A 21,352-nucleotide genomic window follows, 5' to 3' on the forward strand; every position below is an offset into this window, starting at 1 on the left:
GATCGCCTATGGCAGATCCTGAGTGACTCTGGGCAGATCCATTAGTTTTAAACTTCTACAGAGGACCCTCCTTAACAGAAGTAACACTTTGCAATGGAGCGTGGCCAGACTCTCTGTACAAATGAAATGAATGTACGAGAGTCTGGTTGGACCAGGCTAGCGTGTTTGTTTAGGTGATTTCAACTATCAACTGGCTTTTAGAGATCATGAACACTGCCTTTAAACTAATTCAACCTCATAAGATGCACCAATATAAATTTTTTCCACCGATAGCCGATTTATTCGTACTGATATCTGCCGATACCGATGCGGATACCGGTAGTTTGGTGGTTATTTTAACTTGCATTAACTTAATTCTGTAGATTAAATTTAATGAATGTTATTCATTCATATAATTACTATAATAATAATAATAATAATCTTTATTTTATATAGCGCCTTTCAATGTTACTTCTCAAATCGACTATTAATATTGAACATTAAACTGGTGAGGTTTCCTTACATTTTCTATACACATTGCTCAGATTCATTACATTTTCTGGTTCTCTTTTGATTGACAGGATATATCAGCCATAACTATCAGCTGTTTCTAAACTATCAGCCGATAGTGTGAAAAATTGCTTTTATCGCCCAATACCGATAATTGGCCGATATATCGGTGCATCTCTACAAAATAATTAAAATGTAATTTTTTTAGTCTATGGCAAGATTTGATTTAGGGAAAATTTTACATTTTATACCAAAATCATTTTCTTTAGAATAACACACTAAGTTGTGTCCATTAACACACAACACTAAATATATAAAGAATGCAAACGCTAAAACATTTGATGTAATACTTTTCTTGTAAGATCTAGTCAACAACTTTGATGGAAATGTTGCTATGTAACAAAAATAATGAATGTCTATGGCTACTCTGCAGTCATACCAAAAACAGCTATTAATAACCAATCAGCATCAACAAACTGTGCTGACACCAATATGTGATTAACTGCCGATACTGATAAATAGGGATTGTTTTGTTTTTTACTCCTTGTTCCAAATTATTTTAAACAATCGGCAGACAGTAGGAACAATTGATTTCATCTGCAGATATGCCAATACATCGGTGCATCCCATGATAAATATCTATTTAACCACAAATCTTCATTTACATTCCTCTATTCCAGCGAATCTTATTGGCTCTACTTGTCTTGTCGGTCTTTTATTTGAATCTCTTTAAGAAAAACATTTGTTAAGGCGAGATGTGGATGCTGACTGCTGTGTCAGTTAAGCTCCGCCCACTTTCAAAAAGGTCTTAGGTTGCATTTTGTCATCCCATCGCCTCAATTCCCACTTGCACATTACACAGCCGGCTGTCTGACAAGTGCTGCCCTGTTTGCCTTCTCGCCTCTCTATATTATTGAACTGTTTTCCCTAGACTTCCCTCATTCGCACGGGACCGATCAATCAATCACATTTGAAACCGCCACATGCGGAGCTAAACTGGGGGTGCAAATTTTGTCTCTGTGTTTAAAAAATGTATACGTTTCAAATTTAAATGAAGCCCTTATAGTATTTTCCATAAGATTATGGGAAAATGGAATAAACAATTTATGGAAAAATGTGGACCTGCGGGCTAATCTAATTATAAGATTAAGAGCATCAAAGTTTGATTTCAATTTTTGATATGGTCTTACTCAACATTAAATATATCAATTTTATATTCAGTGGCGGCTCGTGACTGCTCATCCAAGAGGCGCAAATTCAAAATAAGTGTTCGGAAGGTGAAGTGTGTTGCTTGTGTTTTCAAAATGTGTGTTTGTTGCATTGGGGGGACCATCTGCATCACGTGCTTTGTCAAAATAAGTGCCTGCTGCACACACGTCCAAATCGTTTATTGTAAAAGAGATGCTCACATTCACAAAATTCACGCAAGACACTCCCTTAACAGTAAACTCTGATTATGTTTCATCTAAATTCAAAATTGTTTTGCTGACTTGATCATGACAGAAACATTTAGTCTCATGACTGCGAGGGCAGCAGTGAACATTTCCTGTAGATATACTCCCACCCCCACTATTGCACGTTATCTTGAAACAACCACCTCCCACTCATTGACTTCCAAGGAAATGACAGCGTGCATCTGAAACACACTAATCTCACGAGCTTCAGGGCGAACGGCCGCAGGCAGGATGCATGCGAATAATTTCATCATCACAGGCTGTTGAAACGCACTGCAAAGATCAGATCAGATAATCAAACCTAAACATCTTTGAAGAGCCAAAGGAACGAAGACTTTTGACTTGAACAGGCATTGTGCGAGGAAGACAATTTGATCAAAACTGAAGGGTTAGGAAGCTTTTAATTAGCAGAATTTATAGCAGATTGTATTTGTTAACATTAGTACATCGTAAAAAGTGAAAGAATTGAAAATTTTTTACTTTTTTTCAACATATGTTCTCACTTTAAGTGAAAATTTTAATTTTTAGGGTGTTTTCAATTGAAGTAATTTATAAAAAGTTTTTTACCTTAAAATTTTCACAAAGTATTTTTTACCAACTGATTTAAAAAAAAAAATAGATCTAACTTTCCCTTTTTTTACTGTGCTAACGTACAAGTAATATAGTTTTTCAGCATGTGCTGTATTAATCTTTGTTAATTAAGGGATATATATACACTGCAAAAAAATGATTTTCAAGAAAAAAAGTCTTAGTATTTTTGTCTTGTTTTCAGTAAAAATATCTAAACATTTTTTAATTAAGATGCTTTTCTTGATGAGCAAAACGACCCAAGAAAATAAGTCTAGTTTTTAGACCAAAAATATAAAATTTAAGTGATTTTGTGCATAAAACAAGCAAAAATCTGCCAATGGGTAAGCAAAAAAATCTTGAAAAATTTTCTTAAAACAAGCAAAAATATCTGCCAATGGGGTAAGCAAATTTTTCTTAAATTTTTCTGGAATTTAGTGTTTAAGAAAAATGTTCAAGATTTTTTTGCTTACCCATTGGCAGATTTTTTGCTTGTTTTATTCAAAAAATCACTTAAATTTGATATTTTTAATCTAAAAACTAGACTTATTTTCTTGTGTTGTTTTGCTCATCAAGAAAAAGCATCTTAATTTAAGCATTTTCAGATAATTTTTACTGAAAACAAGACAAAAAAAAAAAAAAAAAATTTTTCTTGAAAATCATTTTTTGCAGTGTAGGCAGCAGTGATGCGCGGGCTGATCCAAAATGAGCAGGTGCCTGCAGTCGCACGGTTACGAGTCATTCAAACATATTTTCATGATATTTGGGTCCCGATCGGTCTGAAATAAAGATGCCAATTAACTACAGTATTCTAAACAATTACTACTTTAAAAAAAATGCGGGGCAGGAAGCGGGTCGGGTAAATTTTTTTTGCGACTTGTTTATACATTGACCCGCGCATCACTGATAGGCAGCCGGTTGTTATCGCAGAAATAAGCCCCGACAGTGTGATCAGGACCCGACATGAAGCGGAGGTCTTGTATCACATTGAAGGGACTAATTTCGCATAACAACCGGCTGCCTGTACATCATCCCGCTTATTACACAGCTATTTATCTCATAAGTAAGGTAAGAAACATTAAATATTGATTTGAAATATTTAATTTTCTCATTTATAATTACTTAGTTTTAAAATAAGACGTTCAAATGTCCGAACACACTATTTGGTTGATTCATTTGTCATATATGCTATCACAAGAAATATATTTTTTATTTTTGTGTAATATTAAACTGTACGCATTAAAATGATTTCAGCATCCGTTACCGTGTGTTATTAGTTTCCGGCCGTTGTTATCTCGGAATAACATACCTTGGAATGTCGCAACTGGCCAATTAGAAGCAAGCGTTTCAGAGCACCGAGTAATAATGTTAGTTAATGCAAATACAATCTGTGTTAGTTAATTTATGTTAACATTTATAATTTTTTATTTAAAAATGCTGAAGTTAACACGAACTAAGATTAATAAATGCTGTAGAAGTACTGTTCATTGTTAGTTTAAGTTAGATAATGCATTAAGTACAATTTAATAAATTAGCTGCAATTATGGAGCTGGTTGCCAGTAACTTACTGTAGAAGATTAAAACTGAAAATGTTTCATGTTCATTTAACTTTGAACAAACTGTTGCCAGTAAATAACATCAATGTAAAACCTACAGTAAGTTACTGGCAGCTAGTTGCCAGTAATACTGTAATTTCTACAGACATTTTTTACAGTGTATGGAATTACTGACTACAGGCAGTTGAATTTTACACCACGTGTGTGCATTAATTTTTTTTTAACGGCCCGTCGTCAATTATTCCACATATACCACGGTTACAAAAAACATTGCTCCGGTGTCTATTTTTAAGACATTTGACAAGTTAGGTGTGCGGTAAATAATCAACACCCATACATTTCTCAGCCAATCAGAATAAAGCATTCAACAGCCCCCGTGGGTATAACTAATGTTAACAAATACAATTTTATTGTAAAATGAAATCTAGGCTAAAATCTCAATCTAATTTTGATATTAGGAGCATTAAAGTTTGATTTCATTCATTGATTTCCCTTTAATTTCAATAAATATCAATTAAATACCACTTTTAATAAAAAGTATATTTTTTCTCAATAATAGCATCATTTAACCTCTTAAGACCCAAAATTTGGTTTGGCTTGCATTTTAGATTCCTTCCAGCTATTTGGGGTTAAGAAGAACCAATAATTATAATATCCAAATAAGGGATGGGACGATTACCTGTTTCATGATTAACCACGATAAAATGTCCTGACGGTTAGTATTATCATTTAAAATTTACTTATCATTACAACCGTGTTTGATCACCGTGATTTTAAAAACTCGCGGTAAATCCTGTCCAGCCAGAATCAGTTTGACGCAGGCACGCACATGCAACATAGTTTTTTGCACAAGGCGGCATTTAAGGGATAATGTATTGTATTCTTTGCAGTAAACTTATTAGACGGATTTATTTATTTATTTTTTACCACAAAAATTATTTCAGGGACATGAAATATTAAATTGCGATTTTCAAAAATAAAACTTAAAAAAAAAAAATCCAGTGTGTGTATCCATGATAATATTGATAAACGTGATAACTTTGGTCACTGTAATCATCATATGAAGTTTTCATACCGTCCCATCCATAATCCAAATATTTTCTTTGAACATTAAGCGGTGTAATTGTCCACCTTTGTGTACAACAGGTTCCAGTTACACATAATTAAGTATTATGGTGCAAACAACAAAAAATGTGATGCCCACGTATGTGGACACTCCAGGTCTCAGGAGGTTATATAATTATTTAAATGCAAAAACTGAGATGTTTTAAACATAGAAATGCAAAAAAAAGTTTAATACAACACTTGCCAGAATTACACAAACATACAGGGACAGAACAACAGCATTTCCATTAAAACAAACAGTTGTGAAGATACCACAAATATGTCACAATTAACAACAAAAAAGCGCAAACTCCTCGATAGATTTAAGGATACATCCATTAGTCCAAGTATAAAGGAAGAATCAGAGTTTGTCCAAGTTTAATGTCCTTCATTTTCAACTGTGAGAACTTCATCATCATCACTGTCCAGTCCATCAGTTGTTATGACACGCAGTGGATTCTTCTGATTCAGTAGCTCTCTCTTTGCTGTATTCCTTGCTTCTCTTTCCATCCCTGCTGCACGCTGGTGGTTGTCTCTCTCTCCCCCACTCTCTCCGTCTGTGTTTCTGCTGCTAATACGATCTGTTTCCCGAGGCACATCCTCCTTGATTCTGAGCCCCTCCCCCAACCTCTCTCCCAGCTCCTCAATCATCCTCCTGGGCTCACGTGGCTCTCCGTCTCTGTGCTGAAGCTGAACATCTACAGTTATTGCATCCCCTTTTGGAACCGTGCCGTTCCCCCTGGGTTCCCCCGTATCTGTGCTTTCTTTATGCTGGGTGACGGCGCTGTCATCTACTTGCTCGTCTTCACTCTCTTCCTCTGAGCTGTCGTCACTGCTCGAGTCCTCTTCATCCTCTTTTTCCTCTTCCTCTTTCACTACGAGTTCAGCTGCTTGCTCCAGTATCTCCAGCTCCAGGTCTAGATGGCTCTTCTGCAGTTTGGCGTTGCGTAGAGGCTCAGCCAGGGCGATCACATGTTTGTTTCTAGTGGAATAATAAAGAAAGGATATTTTTAAATGAGCTAGTTATAGTAAAAAATATATATATTTGTGATTGCACTGCAAAAAATTATTTTCAAGAAAAAAAAATTCTTAGTATTTTTGTCTTGTTTTCAGTAAAAATATCTAAAAGTTCTTAAAGTAAGATGCTTTTTCTTGATGAGCAAAACAACTAATTTTTAGTCCAAAAATATCCAATTTAAGTGATTTTGTGCATAAAACAAGCAAAAACATCTGCCAATCGGATAAGCAAAAAAATCGTGTACATTTTTCTTAAACACTAAATTCAAGAAATTTTAAGAAAAAATTGCTTACCCCATTTGCAGATTTTTTTTTGATTGTTTTGTGTACAAAATCACTTGAATTTGATATTTTTGGTCTAAAAACTACTTATTTTCTTGGGTCGTTTTGCTCATCAAGAAAAAGCATCTTAATTTAAGAACTTGTTTAAATACTCACACTGAAAACAAGACAAAAATACTAAGAATTTTTTTCTTGAAAATAATTTTTTGCAGTGTGAATGTTAAAGACCCGCATCTCATAAGGGATTGTTTGTTTTTTAAACAGCTTTATGGGTTAAAATAGGGCTGTCAAAAGATTAATCGCGATTAATCGCATACAAAATAAAAGTTTGTGTTTGCATATTATATTTGTGTGTGTATTATTTGTAAATATTATTTACATATACACTGCAATTATTTTCAAGAAAAAAATTCTTAGTATTTTTGTCTTGTTTTCAGTAAAAATATCTAAAATTTCTTAAATTAAGATGCTTTTTCTTGATGAGCAAAATAACCCAAGAAAATTAGTCTAATTTTTAGTCCAAAAATATCCAATTTAAGTGATTTTGTGCATAAAACAAGCAAAAAAATCTGCCAATGGGATAAGCAAAAAAATCTTGTAAATTTTTCTTAAACACTAAATTCAAAAAAATTTTAAGAAAAATTTGCTTACCTCATTTTGATTGTTTTATGCACAAAATCACTTAAATTTGATATTTTTGGTCTAAAAACTAGACTTATTTTCTTGGGTCGTTTTGCTCATCAGGAGAAAGCATCTTAATTTAAGAATTTTTAGATATTTTTACTGAAAACAAGACAAAAATACTAAGAATTTTTTTCTTGAAAATATTTTTTGGCAGTGTAAATACACACATACATGCATACATTTAAGAAAATTGTTATTTATGTATATATATATTTTTTATATAATACAAAATATATCAAAATCTAAATAAATATACATGTTAATGTTTTATAAAAACATGCATGTGTGTGTATTTTAATAAACAAAATAATTACACACAGTGCACACATGTATATTATGCAAAAACAAACTTTTATTTTGTATGCGATTAATCGCGATTAATCTTTTGACAGCCCTAAAAAGCTGTGTTTTTGTTCAATCGTTAATTTCACATAGATTATCAAGTTAATATTTTCACACAATGTTTTTTTATTTTATGTAGTATGATTTTATGTTAGTTAAAAAAGTACTTGTGCTGGGTTTTCACAGGCAGGGTCATGTGTGTGTAAGATGTACTGCAAGTATACAAAGGCACACAGACAACACAAAAGTAACAGAAATGTATAAACATGAAGGTGAACGGGAGACAACATTTCATGCGTGAAATAAGACGACCAAAGCAGAACACAGTATTAGGGTTGTGTATGGGCAGATGTTGATACTGTGCATATAAGTGTAAAAAATGCAAGTCTTTGAATATTGTGCATTGGAGGCAGTTGCTGAGCTATCGCAAAACATTTTGAAAAGGTTTAAAATGTTAACACCAGCAGTATGTTAAAAAATATGTAACATAACAAGATTAAATGGCTAAACACCAAATAAATACATCACTTGGAGTTTCACTAAACCACACATCGTCACAAAGTTCCCCTGGGGACGTGCAATATGCAAAGCAACCTGACAAAGCTTCTCCCTGAAAAAAAAACATTGCGACAATAAAATTCTCAATGCAAAGATGCCAGAAGTGCAAGAGACCCAGCGGCATACATTATTCATGCAGCAAATGCATCTCGAGGCTGCCAAAACTCAAGTGGCTACTATTCATAGCTGCAAGCCACTAGAAGCCTTCATCGCTATGGTGATTAGTAAGGGGCCGGGGGGGTCACGCTCCATTGGAGTCTTGGGGTCGCAGCCATTCACAAAAAAATAAAGCATGCGAGTCTAGGTCGTCCCGTCTCTCTGTACTTCAATTAACCCACTGCTGAGAACCAAGATGCCTCCTTATTATTGCACAGGCCAAATGATCTTCTGAACCACCAGCAGACAGGGAATCACAAAAGGACTGCACATCTCCGAAGGATACGGTGTAGATAAAGATAAATAGAGCAAAGGTGGAGCGTTCGATTTCAGAGAAACAAAACTAAATGTGTGTCTTGAATGCAACGTAAGATGCTTCCCAGATCTCATGGAAATTTTTACACTGTTAAAAACGTTTGTTGATTGAACCTAAAAAAAGTAAGTCACCTGGTTGCCCAAAAAAAGTGCTTTTCCTGAGAAAGTGTCATAAAAGGATATAGGGTCAATGATACGTAACGGGTACCCATGTTCGAAAAAAACTTTCTGAAACTTGTAGGAAAAAGGCGGCGTGAGTTTTGCCCAAAAATACTTTGTCACATGCTCGACTGCTTTTTTGACACTTTGCATGTGTTTAGCATGAGAATTTTAACTCTTTAACTGTGTTAAAGGCAGGATAGGTAGGGATTATCCAAAAAAACTTTCCTACAACTCTGTCCAAACCGTCTTTATATGCCAATACACAATCAAAATGTAAGTACTCTGAAAAAGAGAGCATAAAACTCGAGTGTCTGAGTTTCCATTCGGGACGAAACAAATGATTGGCTTGCGCGACTATCACTTTCTCTCGCGACCATGGCACCACCCCTGTTGCTATAGGATCTGCCCACACATGCGCACACCCGATTGATTTGAACGTGCACGAGGCACTCTAGGAAGAACAAAAGTATGGCAGAGAAAGTGCATTCAGAACTCACAGTACCTGCATATGCAGTCAGCGAAGGCAAACAAGGCAAACAAAGGAATAAACGAAGCAATCAAACGAGAGTAAATATAGCGTCGACGATGCGGTAGCGGTATTGTCTCCGGAGTGTAGTCCTCATCAGAGTCAACAATGCTTTCATCACGGAAACTCTTCCATGCAAAACACTGGCTTAATAGTGAGTACTAAATGCCATCCTATTTGTTTATATTCCTACTGATAAAGTTAGGTGTATTATTACATGTGATTGTGACATGATGTTACTACATGCGCCGCGCTCCTTCCTCTTCGCTCGTCTGAGGTAAATATGCTGCTCCCAGCAGAGCCGGTCAGCGTCGCGCGTTCATGTGTTTTGGGGGCGTGGCTTTAGAAGAAACCCAGAAGGGAGGGGGTGGAGTGAATGGTTTACAGACACTCGATTTTTATACTCTCTTTTTCAGAGTACTCACATTTTACTTATTTATTGGTATATAAAGACAGTTTAAACAAATTTGTAAAAACGTTTTTTAGATAATTCCTGCATATCCTGCCTTTAAGTCAGAATGCATGAAATAGCATTAAATCCCCCTTTAGGGCAACCAGGTAATTTACTTTTTTTTAGGGTCAAACCAACTTTTTTTTACAGTGTACGTCAGGGCTATTCAAATCTTATCCTGGAGGGCCAGAGCACTGCATAGTTTAGCTCCAACCCTGATCAAACACACCTGAGCAAGCTAATCAAGGTCTTCATGATCACTAGACAATCACAGGTGGTTAAGTTTTATTAGGGTTGGAGCTAAACTATGCAGTGCTCTGGCCCTCCAGGGTAAGATTTGAATAGCCCTGGTGTACGTATTTTATGTGCGTATTAAAGGGAATCGTACAAAAGCATAGGATTATTAGAAAAACAATGATACCCCACCCTTAAACCCAACATCACAGTGGTGAAAGCAAATTGTAAAAAATTTCACCGTAATCAACATAAGGGTCGATGAAATTGTGCTCCTCACTAGGGGTGTGACGGATCACAAAACTCACGGTTCGGATCACATTACGGTTTTTGAGGCACGAATCGGATAATTTTTCGGATCAGCAAAAAAAGGGTTGGAGAAATCCAATAACAGATAAAGAAATTACAAACATTTATTTAAAAAACCACAACAAAGTTGCACATTAAGTAAGGTCTAAAATTAGCATTAGGTACAGAAATCAATTAAATGAATCATAACACTGTCTTTATTGTATAAATTAAATTATTATTTTTTAGAGCTACAGAAGGGATTTTCTCTTTGTCTTGGTTTGTTTGATTAACATTAATGAGACAGACTTAAGTAGGTTAATTGAGGTTACTGTCTCTTTAAGACCAAATAAGCACAGACTGGTTTCTGACTGTATCTATACATACACTTAAGACATAAACAAATGTTTTTATTAGAAAAAGCATACTGTGGAGATAATTTTGTTTGTATGTGCCCTGTCAAGAACAGAAAGATTTTATGTTTGCTTGCTTTTTGAAACGCGTCTCTCCGTGTGTGCAGTTTTGAGTGCACTTAATCACGCGCACACACAAATGGAGGGCGAATTCCAAATAAACAGTTGCTCAACAAAAAAACATTACGTTGTTTTTCATTGCTCTATTTGCCAAATGTATGTTAATGGCCTACAGTATGAGACATAGCGTATTTTTCGGTCTATAAGCCACATTTTTTTCATATATTGGCTGGTGCTGCGTCTTATAGTCAGGTGCGCCTTGTAAGTCAGTACGAATTAATTTTGACATTTATGAGGCAAGAGACAACATTACCATCTACAGCCGCGAGAGTCCGCCATATGCTGCTTCTGTATTTATGTAATTCAACGGATTCTGTAATGTCGAATGACGAGTATGCGAACTTCATGCTAGTTGGATTGTTCGGTTAATTTAGCCTATTCAACCTTCCAGGTAGGTTCTGTATGCTAAGGTTTATCGTTTAAATAACTGATAATATTACTTTAACGTACAGACATGTATTCAGCCTGCTGTTCTGTCTTCTATTGTTTAGTTGAATAACTTGCCTTTCCAGATTAAATGTCTGTTCTTCAGCTTGGATTTTGTGAAATAATTTTCTAAATAAACTAAACGTATAGTCCACCGTGACTTATATATGTTATTTTGCCTTAATGACGCATTTTTAAATGATGTGGCTTATACTCCTGTGCGGCTTATAGTCTGGAAAGTAGGGTAGTAGCGTAACTCTCTCTATAGTCTACACATCAAGAATTCTGATCTTTGAAGGGCAAAGGGCTGATCACATCTGACTGGAGCTGGACCAGACACATTCGACCGCATGTGCGTCTGTGCATACAGAAAGCTGCTCACTTTAGCACCCTTTTGCGGTTAAATTGTTTAAAATCACTTGAATATTAACATTCGCAAGCCTTTGAAACACGTGCAAATTATAAACTTTCCCTATTAAAAATGTGCGTATTAATCTGCGAATCGCATGCGAACCGAACCGTGGGTCATGATCCGTATGGATCACTGATCAACTGTGATCCATCACAGCACTACTCCTCATTAGAATCACACTCATAAATTTTTGTACGATTTGCCTTGACCTTGACCTTGATTTTGCCTTGCCTTGATGTTGGAGTTGGGGTTTCGCCATTGCTTTTTCATGATAATCGTACGTTTTTTTTTTTAAGTTATTTTTTGGGGCCATTTTTGCCTTTATTAGATAGACAGTAGTTAAGGAGACGACAGGAAAGTATAGGGTGAAGAGAGGGGTATGGGATTGGCAAAGGACCTCGAGCCAGGATTCGAACTCGGGTTGCCAGAAGTGCGTCTGCACCATGTGTCGGAGCACCGTCCACTAGGGTTGTTGCGGTGACAGAATTTTCCCACCGATTAATCAACGCGTGACAAACCCGGTGATACCGGTTTCACCGGGTGGGAGGGGCTTATAAATGCACAGAAGTGCGCATCTTACTTTCACTTTTGAATTAGATGCAACTGTTGTTTATATCCAGCGCTTGCGTATGCTGCGTTAAATCGCGTATGATTTGCGTGCAAATGCGAGTGCAACAGCTGGTTTAAGTGCTTGAGTCAATGTGCGCAGGTACTTCTGACAAAAACCCACCAGTCCCAAGCAGAGCAACCGGCTATTCCTCCATAAAGCGCTGCTTGAATGATGGGTTTATTATTATTCTTAATGAAAACACAACAACAAAACGATCTCGCCTATATTAAACATCATATATGTATCTTAACAAAAACGAGTAAGCACACGGCTTCTGCCATCGTCTGCCGCAGTCTGACAGGAATAAATGAAATCTGACACCCGCAGCCACTGCTCTGTGATGACGCGCGTTCAGCTCCGCTGAATTCAGGCAGCAGACACATTAAGTTGTAAGTGTTTGCTCTCTCTAACGAAACTAAATTATTTAATTACAAGAAAATATCAAGAAAGATGGTGGGCAAGTGATCTAACCGGTGAGAGGCTGAAGCACCGGTAATCACCGTTTCACCGACTATCGCAACAAGCCTACCGTCCACTACACCATCGGCTCTGACATAATCGTACGTTTTTGCATAATTAAAATTCATATGAATTCATACGAATTAGCCAACTCGTAAAATATGTACGAATTCTCGTGAGATCAGGCTGAACAAGACATTACCATTTTTAGCATCAAAGAACATGCAATCAATTGCCAGAAATCAAATGTACACCTTTAGATGATGGACAAAAGCCTGGACCAAAAAGTACATGAAAATATTTTTGGACACTTCCTGGAGAGATATCCCATAAAAGCGACTGTGCTTTAAACGTTTGCTGTTTCTCTTTCTTCCCCGTGGGAAGTCATTATTGAGTTAGCATTGTAGAAGCTCGCTTGTTCTCTCTCTCTCTCTCTCTCTCTCTCTCTCTCTCTTTCTTCATTTCAGCTGTAAGAGAATGCAAGATTGCGGTGGAAACAAAGGCCCCTTTTGGGGCGAAGGATAATGTTGTACACAATTCAGTCATTACGATGGCACTGTTGCGGTTCGCCTTAATTAACCAAGATGGGGCGTCTTTCAAGGTTTGGAGAAAGGGGGAAATAAAAACAAGCCTGCTGTGACAAAGACGCACTAGAGGGGGCTTGAGAAACAAGTGAAGACCTTTATGTCTGGAGAGACGGGGTGAGCTTGTGGTGAATTACTTATCTGCTTCAAACAAAGCACTTAGACCTCTTCAACACTGAGCTCTTAAGACATAGAAATCAAGGACTCAACGAGATGAAACATATGACGTTTGAATAAGATAATTAGTCGGCATTCACATTTGTACAGCACAATTTTTTATCATTTCTTTAAGGCTAGATGTCTATTTAGACCTTAATCACAAAGTCACTGAAACCAAGCAAATGAATCTGTTTATGATTGATTTTTTGTTGCACACAATTCATTACTACATTTACTGTACATTTATTTAGAGTATAAGGCAATAAGGCCTTTGAAGCAACTTCAGAGTTTCAAGGTATGGTAAATGGACTGCATTTATATACCGCTTTCATAGACCAATGGCCATCCAAAGCACTTTACATATTGCCTCACATTCACCCATTCACTCACATCCAGCCATCCAGCTCGTCGGAGGCAGCTGGGGTTAGGTGTCGTGCTCAAGAACACCTCGACACTTGGTCAGGTGGAGCTGGGGATTGAACCACCAACCTTCCGATTTGTAGACAACCTACATCAACCACTGAACCACTGTCGCCAGGTATACTTTTTCCTAGACCCTGGTTGTTAGCGCTATGCTCTCTCCCAGTTAAGCATTAACAGCATTGTTTTCTTCAGCACCTTGCATGTCCCAGGAAAAGAGAATTCTGGGAAACTGGAGGGGTGAGGACATCATCACAAACCAGATCAACTTTACAATCCAGAGTATTGGAATGGTGCTAAACCACACACTGAGAGCAACCATGATCCACTTATCCATGTGAGATCCAAGACCAGGATCAGTTTTCTCACACCAGCAGGATATTTCAATCCATCTCTCTCTCTCTCTCTCTTTCTCTCTCTCTCTCTCTAGCTGGCTAGCTGGGCTTCCATCACCACGATTTTATGCGCATTTTGAAGTATGTTCACAGCGAACATTAAACCCACGTGACATTGTCTAGCTGTTATGTGGCAATCACCAGCCGTGGTAAAGGCGGCAAAAAACGCGCTATTCATGCATAGTTGGACGCTTGAACATTTTGAGTTTACTCGCTTCATTTGCGCGTGAAAGCCACGCGTGATATTCTAGTTATTCCAGATATTCACACGTAAATTCGCGTCATGCGAGGGGCTTCTGCGACCTTGCCCTCTCCCTGAAATCACTTCACTACTAGAGCAAGGTCCTGATTGGTTCACGCGGCGCACATATCTGCCAAAGTTCAGATTTTTCAACTCGTGCCTTCTGCGCACTGTGCCATTCGCGTGTACCGCACCTCAGGATACCTATTCGCGTCATTGCATTGACTTAACATGTAAATCACTCACGCTTGCCGCCTCTTCCGCATCTGGTGTGAATTACAGTGGGTTCGCGTCTACCGCGTCTAGTTTGCCGTTTGAACATTTTGAGTTTACTCGCTTTATTCACGCATGAAAGACGCACGTGAAATTCTAGTTATCGAGACATTGACGTGGAAATTCGCATCATGGGAGGGGCTTCTGCGACTCCGCTCGCTTTCTGTAATCACGTCACTAGTAGAGCATTTCCTACGAAAATGCTCAATTCACGCAAACTAGACACGCAAATGAGGCTGCGCTGCCCCATTCGCGCCGTGAGACCACAGGTTCAATTCCCTGGGAACACACATACTTACATATTTTTTATATGTATTGAAAGATTTAATGCACTGTAAGTCACTTTGGATAAAAGCTTTTGCCTAATGCTTAAATGTAAATCTGACCATTTTTTTGTTTATAATCAACATGGATCTTTCTACAGTTTTCCCTGATGATACCAAAGCTGATTAGTATGAATAAAGCAAGCCATTCAACTGAACAAGTCTAAAAAGAGGGCGAGCCAGTGAAATGTCAGATGAAAAGGTCATGAACAAATTCAAAGCCATGTAAATAGCCATCAGTGATAACCAAACTCACCCTGATTTCACTCTTTTACGATTCACTCAACCACCGAAGTGAAAACTGACAGAAAACAGGAGTTCACACATCTTTACTGTGTCGTGATTTAACGCTAACTGACAACAGAAATGTCCACTCCTGGGCAACTGACCACAGCTTTACGAAACCTCTGACCCATGTGGCCCCAGGAGGCCTCCACTCCCTTCAAGCCAGGGGCCAAAACCTCCTGAAAAAAAATACTCAACTTTCTCATCCTATCAAAAGACAAACCCCTTAAGATCACCTTTAACAAGTTGCCGTGGTCCACAATCCAACTTGTGCAATGAAGAACTTAAAGGGAACAAATTTGACTATTCCCATGTTTTAGTTCTATAATTGGGTTCCCTGTGCTTCAATTAACTTAGAAAATGAATGAATAAGATCAACTAAGTAACTTAGTTTTGGTAAACCATTCACCATAAGCATGTGAAAAAATAGGTAATTGAAATTTGGGTCCCCTTGTGATGTCAGAAGGGGATAGTGCTGCCCCTTAATCTGCACTATCCAACCACGCCACTTCCAGAGATCAGCTTATTTGCATGTTAAAGGACACACCCAAACACGGCACATTTTTGACAATTTTAACATGCTATAATAAATTATCTTTATGGTATTTTGAGCTATTCACATACGTACCCTGGGGACACCAAAGATTTATTTGACATCTTAAAAAAAAGAGTCTTGTGAAATGTCCCCTTTAAACACAAAGGCAAAATTGAAATCAAGTGAAATACAGTAAGTTACACCTCATCTTATCTGGTTTCTGAAACGGTTTAATAGTCGTCACACTGGAGTGATTCCGAAAGCTGAATGGGAGGAGGGAAAAGATAAGAAAATGCCAGTGGTTTTAACCGTCTGGCACAGAAGCTTTGGGTTTGGCAACAATAGAGCCACACTGAAATGAATAAAAGACCTAAAGCTCTTTGAGATCTTGAGTTTCAACTGCTGAAAAGTGTCGTACGATACCCGAGGACAAATTTATATATCAAAGTTTTGAAGGAACAGCTTACATTAGCCTACAGCCAACGGCAACATCTCGTATGGTCAGGGTAGGGGTGGGCGATATGACCAAAATCTTCTATCACGATAGGATTAATTTTATATCATGATAACGATATGTATCACGGTAGAGTTTTTTATGTTTTAATAAGGTTTAAATCTTTAATACTATAGAGATTTTCATAATTCTCACAGAAAACATATACAAGCATAGAAAGAAGATAAAAACAAACAAAACCTAAGCTCTCTGAAGATAAACAATCAATGATATAAGAATGATAATAAATAATTATTCATGTATGTATAAGCCTACATATATTTTTATTTAAGGTAGAAAAGTGATTTAATCAGGAGCAGTGAGAGATTTTCTCTCAATGCTGTTTGATTAACAACGAGTGACAGACAGGAGCAAAATTAGGTAACTTCCCCTTTAAGACCAAAGTCCGGATCCAATACACTGTTACACGTGCGGTTTCTCTTTTAGCTGTTTACTTTCCCTTCAGACCTAACTGGTCGTGTTTATGAGGATGCATGCAAAGACGGGAATTTTGACGCATATGTCTTTTTAAGGCCAATAAAGCGGAAAAATGCTCACGAGCTTAATGAGCAGCGATCGCGCGACTTCCGCGCTCCTTACAGACAAAAAGAGCAGCGGTTGCGCGACTTGTCCGCTCCTGACACACAGAAAGAACGCACGCATACAGATCTGTTGTCTGTTTTTCAATGGCTTAAAATAACTTGTTTTAAAACTGCAGTGCTTAATTACGTGTACAAACGTTACGTTTTCGCGACCACGTGCACAGGAGCGTGACGTGGGCGCGTAACCTCGATAAAAACAATAGTCCAAAATCTCTACCGGTTGACAAATTTCTACCGGTTAATTATGTCTACCAGTTTATCGCCCACCCCTAGGTCAGGGGTTTTCTAGAAGAAAAAAGTATGATTTAAAAGAAAGCTGTTTTGGAGCCACTTACAGTTGTGTTCAAAATTATTCAACCCCCCAATGCTGTTAAGGGTTTTAGGGAATTTAGTGTACATTTGTAATTGTATTCAGAATGAAATCCTACAATGACTTCTTAAAGAACCATATGCAACTAAAATGACATCAATTGGTTTTGTAATATAGTAGTAAATGTTTCTTTTGTGAATTCTTCATTGACACAATTATTCAACCCCTTAAAGAACTACCACTCTGAAGAACAGAGGTTCATTGAAGTGTTTTCAATCAGGTATTGAAAACACCTGTGGATGTCAGGGAACAGCAATAAAGCCTAATAAGCACCAATTAGGCAGCTTTAAAATGACTGTGATACTCAACTCCTTCTAAACATTTACTGGTGTGGTTACAAACATGGTGAAGTCAAAAGAATGGTCCAGGAAGACAAGAGAAGAGGTGATTAATCTTCACAGGAAGGGCAATGGCTATAAGAAGATTGCAAAGATGTTAAACATACCAAGAGACACCATAGGAAGCATCATTCGCAAATTCAAGGCAAAGGGCACTGTTGAAACGCTTCCTGGTCGTGGCAGAAAAAAGAGGCTAACTGCGACTGCTGTGCGCTATCTGAAGCGTAGAGTGGAAAAAAGTCCCCGTGTGACTGCTGAGGAACTGAGAAAAGATTTGTCAGATGTGGGTACTGAAGTTTCTGCTCAGACAATACGGCGCACCCTGCGTACTGAAGGCCTCCATGCCAGAACTCCCAGGCGCACCCCCTTGCTGTCTCCAAAGAATAAGAAGAGTTGACTGCAGTATGCCAAAAGTCATGTGGACAAACCACAGAAGTTTTGGGATAGTGTTCTGTGGAAAATTAGAACTGTTTGGGCCCATAGATCAACGCTATGTTTGGAGGAGGAAAAACAAGGCCTATGAAGAAAAGAACACCTTGCCTACTGTGAAGCATGGTGGGGGGTCAATCATGCTTTGGGGCTGTTTTGCTTCTGCAGGTACAGGGAAACTTCAGCGTGTGCAAGGTACCATGAATTCTCTTCAGTACCAGGAGATATTGGATGACAATGTGTTGCAGTCCGTCACAAACCTGAGGCTTGGGAGACGTTGGACCTTTCAACAGGACAATGATCCCAAGCATACCTCCAAATCCACTAGAGCATGGTTGCAGAAAAAAGGCTGGAACATTTTGAAGTGGCCATCGCAGTCACCAGACTTAAATCCGATTGAGAACCTCTGGTGGGACTTAAAGAAAGCAGTTGCAGTGCGCAAGCCTAAGAATGTGACTGAACTGGAGGCTTTTGCCCATGATGAATGGGCCAAGATACCCGTAGATCGCTGCAAGACACTTGTGTCAAGCTATGCTTCACGTTTAAAAGCTGTTTTAACTGTAAAAGGATGTTGTACTAAGTACTAAGATTGAATGTCACTTGGGGGTTGAATAAAACTGATAATGATGTGAGCACAGAAAAGACATTTGTGGTTATTTCATTATAAATGTTATGTTATATTTGTCTGACCTACACATGCCTCTTTGATGTAATTGTAAGCAGGATGACTGAATGATCAAAATCAATGTCAAACTGGCCAAAACAATCAATTTCAGTTGGGGTTGAATAATTTTGAACACAACTGTAAAAGATCATTTCATACCATGCACAAAGTCAGGTATTTATAAAAAATGTAAGTTATAAACTAGGGCTGGGCAAAATTAATTTATTTTTCGATTAATCGTTTTTTTTTACGTGGTCGATTGAGAATCGATTCTCAAAGAGCCGAATCGATTAAAAAAAAAAAAAAAATTCTGCAAACGTCGAACGTAAGATTAACGTTAATCAAATTACCAGTCTTCTTTACTAGATGTCACCCTCTTTTTTGCCTTGCGCCATGTTACCAAGGAGCCTGTCATTCTTTCATTCAGTGCTTAAAATGGCGGTTTTAGGTGCTTCATCAACGTTGATGCCACCTTCGCATATAATGAAAGAGGTATGGAAGCATTTTAGATTTCGCAAACAAGACGACAACGATAGTGTTTTGGCTTTTAATTTCTTTTTATTAATTACCCACTTGTAAACTTATGTTCACTGTTTTTTTTATTAATATAGTATTTGTTGAATTGAGAATTGAGTATAAAAACCGACCCGAAACCCGGAATCGAAAATTGAACCGAGACTCGAAATCGACTTGATTTGATAGCGTGTGAATCGAAATTGAATCGATCTGGAACATCTGAATCGATACCCAGCCCTATTATAAACACAGTCTCTAACCATAGGAGACTGATAGGAGCAGACCAGAGCCAATTATTATTTTGTCTGAGCTATTAATAAAATAGAATTTATTTATATAGCATTTTTATTATTTATTTATTAAATAATATTTTATTTATTTTATATATTATTTTATTTATTTATTATGTTTATTTCAGCATTTTTAAACACATTTTTAAAATCAAAAGTAAATGTTAACATTAGTTAATGCAAACCAACCTGACATGCAGAACTGTTTTGGTATTAATAAATGTTGAAAAACTATATTGAGACAAAAAATGCAGAAAGGTCTGCACATCCAAAGTACTCAGATTGGGTCCAGGTGCCGGACAACAAAAAATAGATCACTAAAGGACTAAATGCTCCAAATAAAAAAAAACGCTATCAATAAAATATTTGGAGCATTTTAAACAGTGTGCGGACTTCACGTTTCTCCTTTTGAAAAACTATATTGCTCATTGTTAGTTCATGTTAGGTAAGGCATTTACAATGTAACAGATAACCTTGTTTAAAGGTCTTATCCAAAAACTAAATACGTTCATTTATAGGTACTGTAAGTAAATAATCTACATCATCAGGGTTTAGCCAGGAGAAACACTTGGGAACCTCTGCTAGATCACTTAAGATATAAAATAAACTGCCTGACGTTGTTCCAACTTTACGTCAAAGCATTGAGCGATCGTGGCTGCTTGTCAGGCCTGCCGTCAAGTGCGACAAGAGCGGATTTATGGAGCGATGTCAATCAAACAACCCCAGAATGTAGCGTCCAACTTAATCCACTTTGTTTTGTTCCCGATCGGAGGGTCCGTGCTGCGACTTAAATCACGCTCCAAGTCTAAGGTATCATAAATTCCAGTACGACATTCCGGCGCTCTGGGGAATTTCAAGAGCGGGAATGCGGGTCGGATCACAAAGAGACTTTATAAATCACCCCCTAGGGGCAGCGTTCATTAATCCTAGCATTCATCATGAACAGCTGATCACGTCTAAGAGATTTGAGAAAAAACTGCTGCCATGGAGGAGACCGGATAGCATCTATAACCCGTAAAGATGGATTGCTCAGCCGGACCGTGGAGTTCTTCTGAGAGGAACTCTGGAAGAGAGCGTTGTTTAAATAATCTGACAGAGGATATGTCAGATGCTAAAAACGCTGTCACAACAAACCTGCTGTGATAACAGGGAGTTGTCTACACAAACCAGTGCTGTGGGGATTTGATCAAAAGCTCCAGCGCTCCTGCCGTCGCATCGCATGACAAGAGTATCTCTGTCTGAACTCAAAGGAAAAGTTGCAGTGGTGTTTTTAGACGACTAAAGACACTCTAAATGGATGTAAACTGGAAATCAATTTTCGGCGTGATGTTGGGAAACACCTCAAGGCAAGTATGACTGGGTAACAACAGAGGCAGCAGAATGCTGTGCTTTTAAAAGCCCATCCAGTCTGTGTTTGTCTTTTGTTCTGCTCAATAAAGCGCTGAACAGGGAGAAAGGAACACAAGCATTCATTCGCAGGTCAATGATGCTGGCGGCTCAGGCGATGTATTTCGTGATCAATGGAGGGTGGCTGGGGAGTCAAGCTGATATTTAGCTCGGACAGAGCAAGGGTTCAAGTTTGACTGTTCAGCATGACCTCATGTCAACTGCTGGTAGATATTGTATTTACACATGTCGATCCAAGTACATCCTTCTGCTTTGAACTCCATTCAAATCTGTGTACAACGAATTTATGGTTTTGAGGTATAGATGTGGTAATTTTTGTGGTAATCTTAGATTTTTCTCAAAATTAACTTTGCTGACTCTGTCAACTTCAAACAGGTGTAGTTCTGATTCCAACAAGTCATGC

The 21,352-nt window shown here is 37.8% G+C and overlaps 1 protein-coding gene across 1 annotated transcript in view; it reads right to left on the reverse strand.

Annotated features, from left to right (window-relative positions):
• Positions 1 to 5,331: 5,331 nt before the first annotated feature.
• shq1 (SHQ1, H/ACA ribonucleoprotein assembly factor) overlaps positions 5,332 to 21,352 on the reverse strand; it is a 60,362-nt gene continuing 44,341 nt past the window's right edge. Inside the window, exon 12 of the mRNA XM_055213644.2 lies at positions 5,332 to 6,152. Within this exon, the coding sequence (XP_055069619.2) occupies positions 5,549 to 6,152 (604 nt within the window). The 3' untranslated portion in view covers positions 5,332 to 5,548. The remainder of the gene's footprint in view (positions 6,153 to 21,352) is intronic.

This window comes from Misgurnus anguillicaudatus, chromosome 8, assembly GCF_027580225.2.
Source record: "Misgurnus anguillicaudatus chromosome 8, ASM2758022v2, whole genome shotgun sequence".
Classification (NCBI taxonomy): Eukaryota; Metazoa; Chordata; class Actinopteri; order Cypriniformes; family Cobitidae; genus Misgurnus; species Misgurnus anguillicaudatus.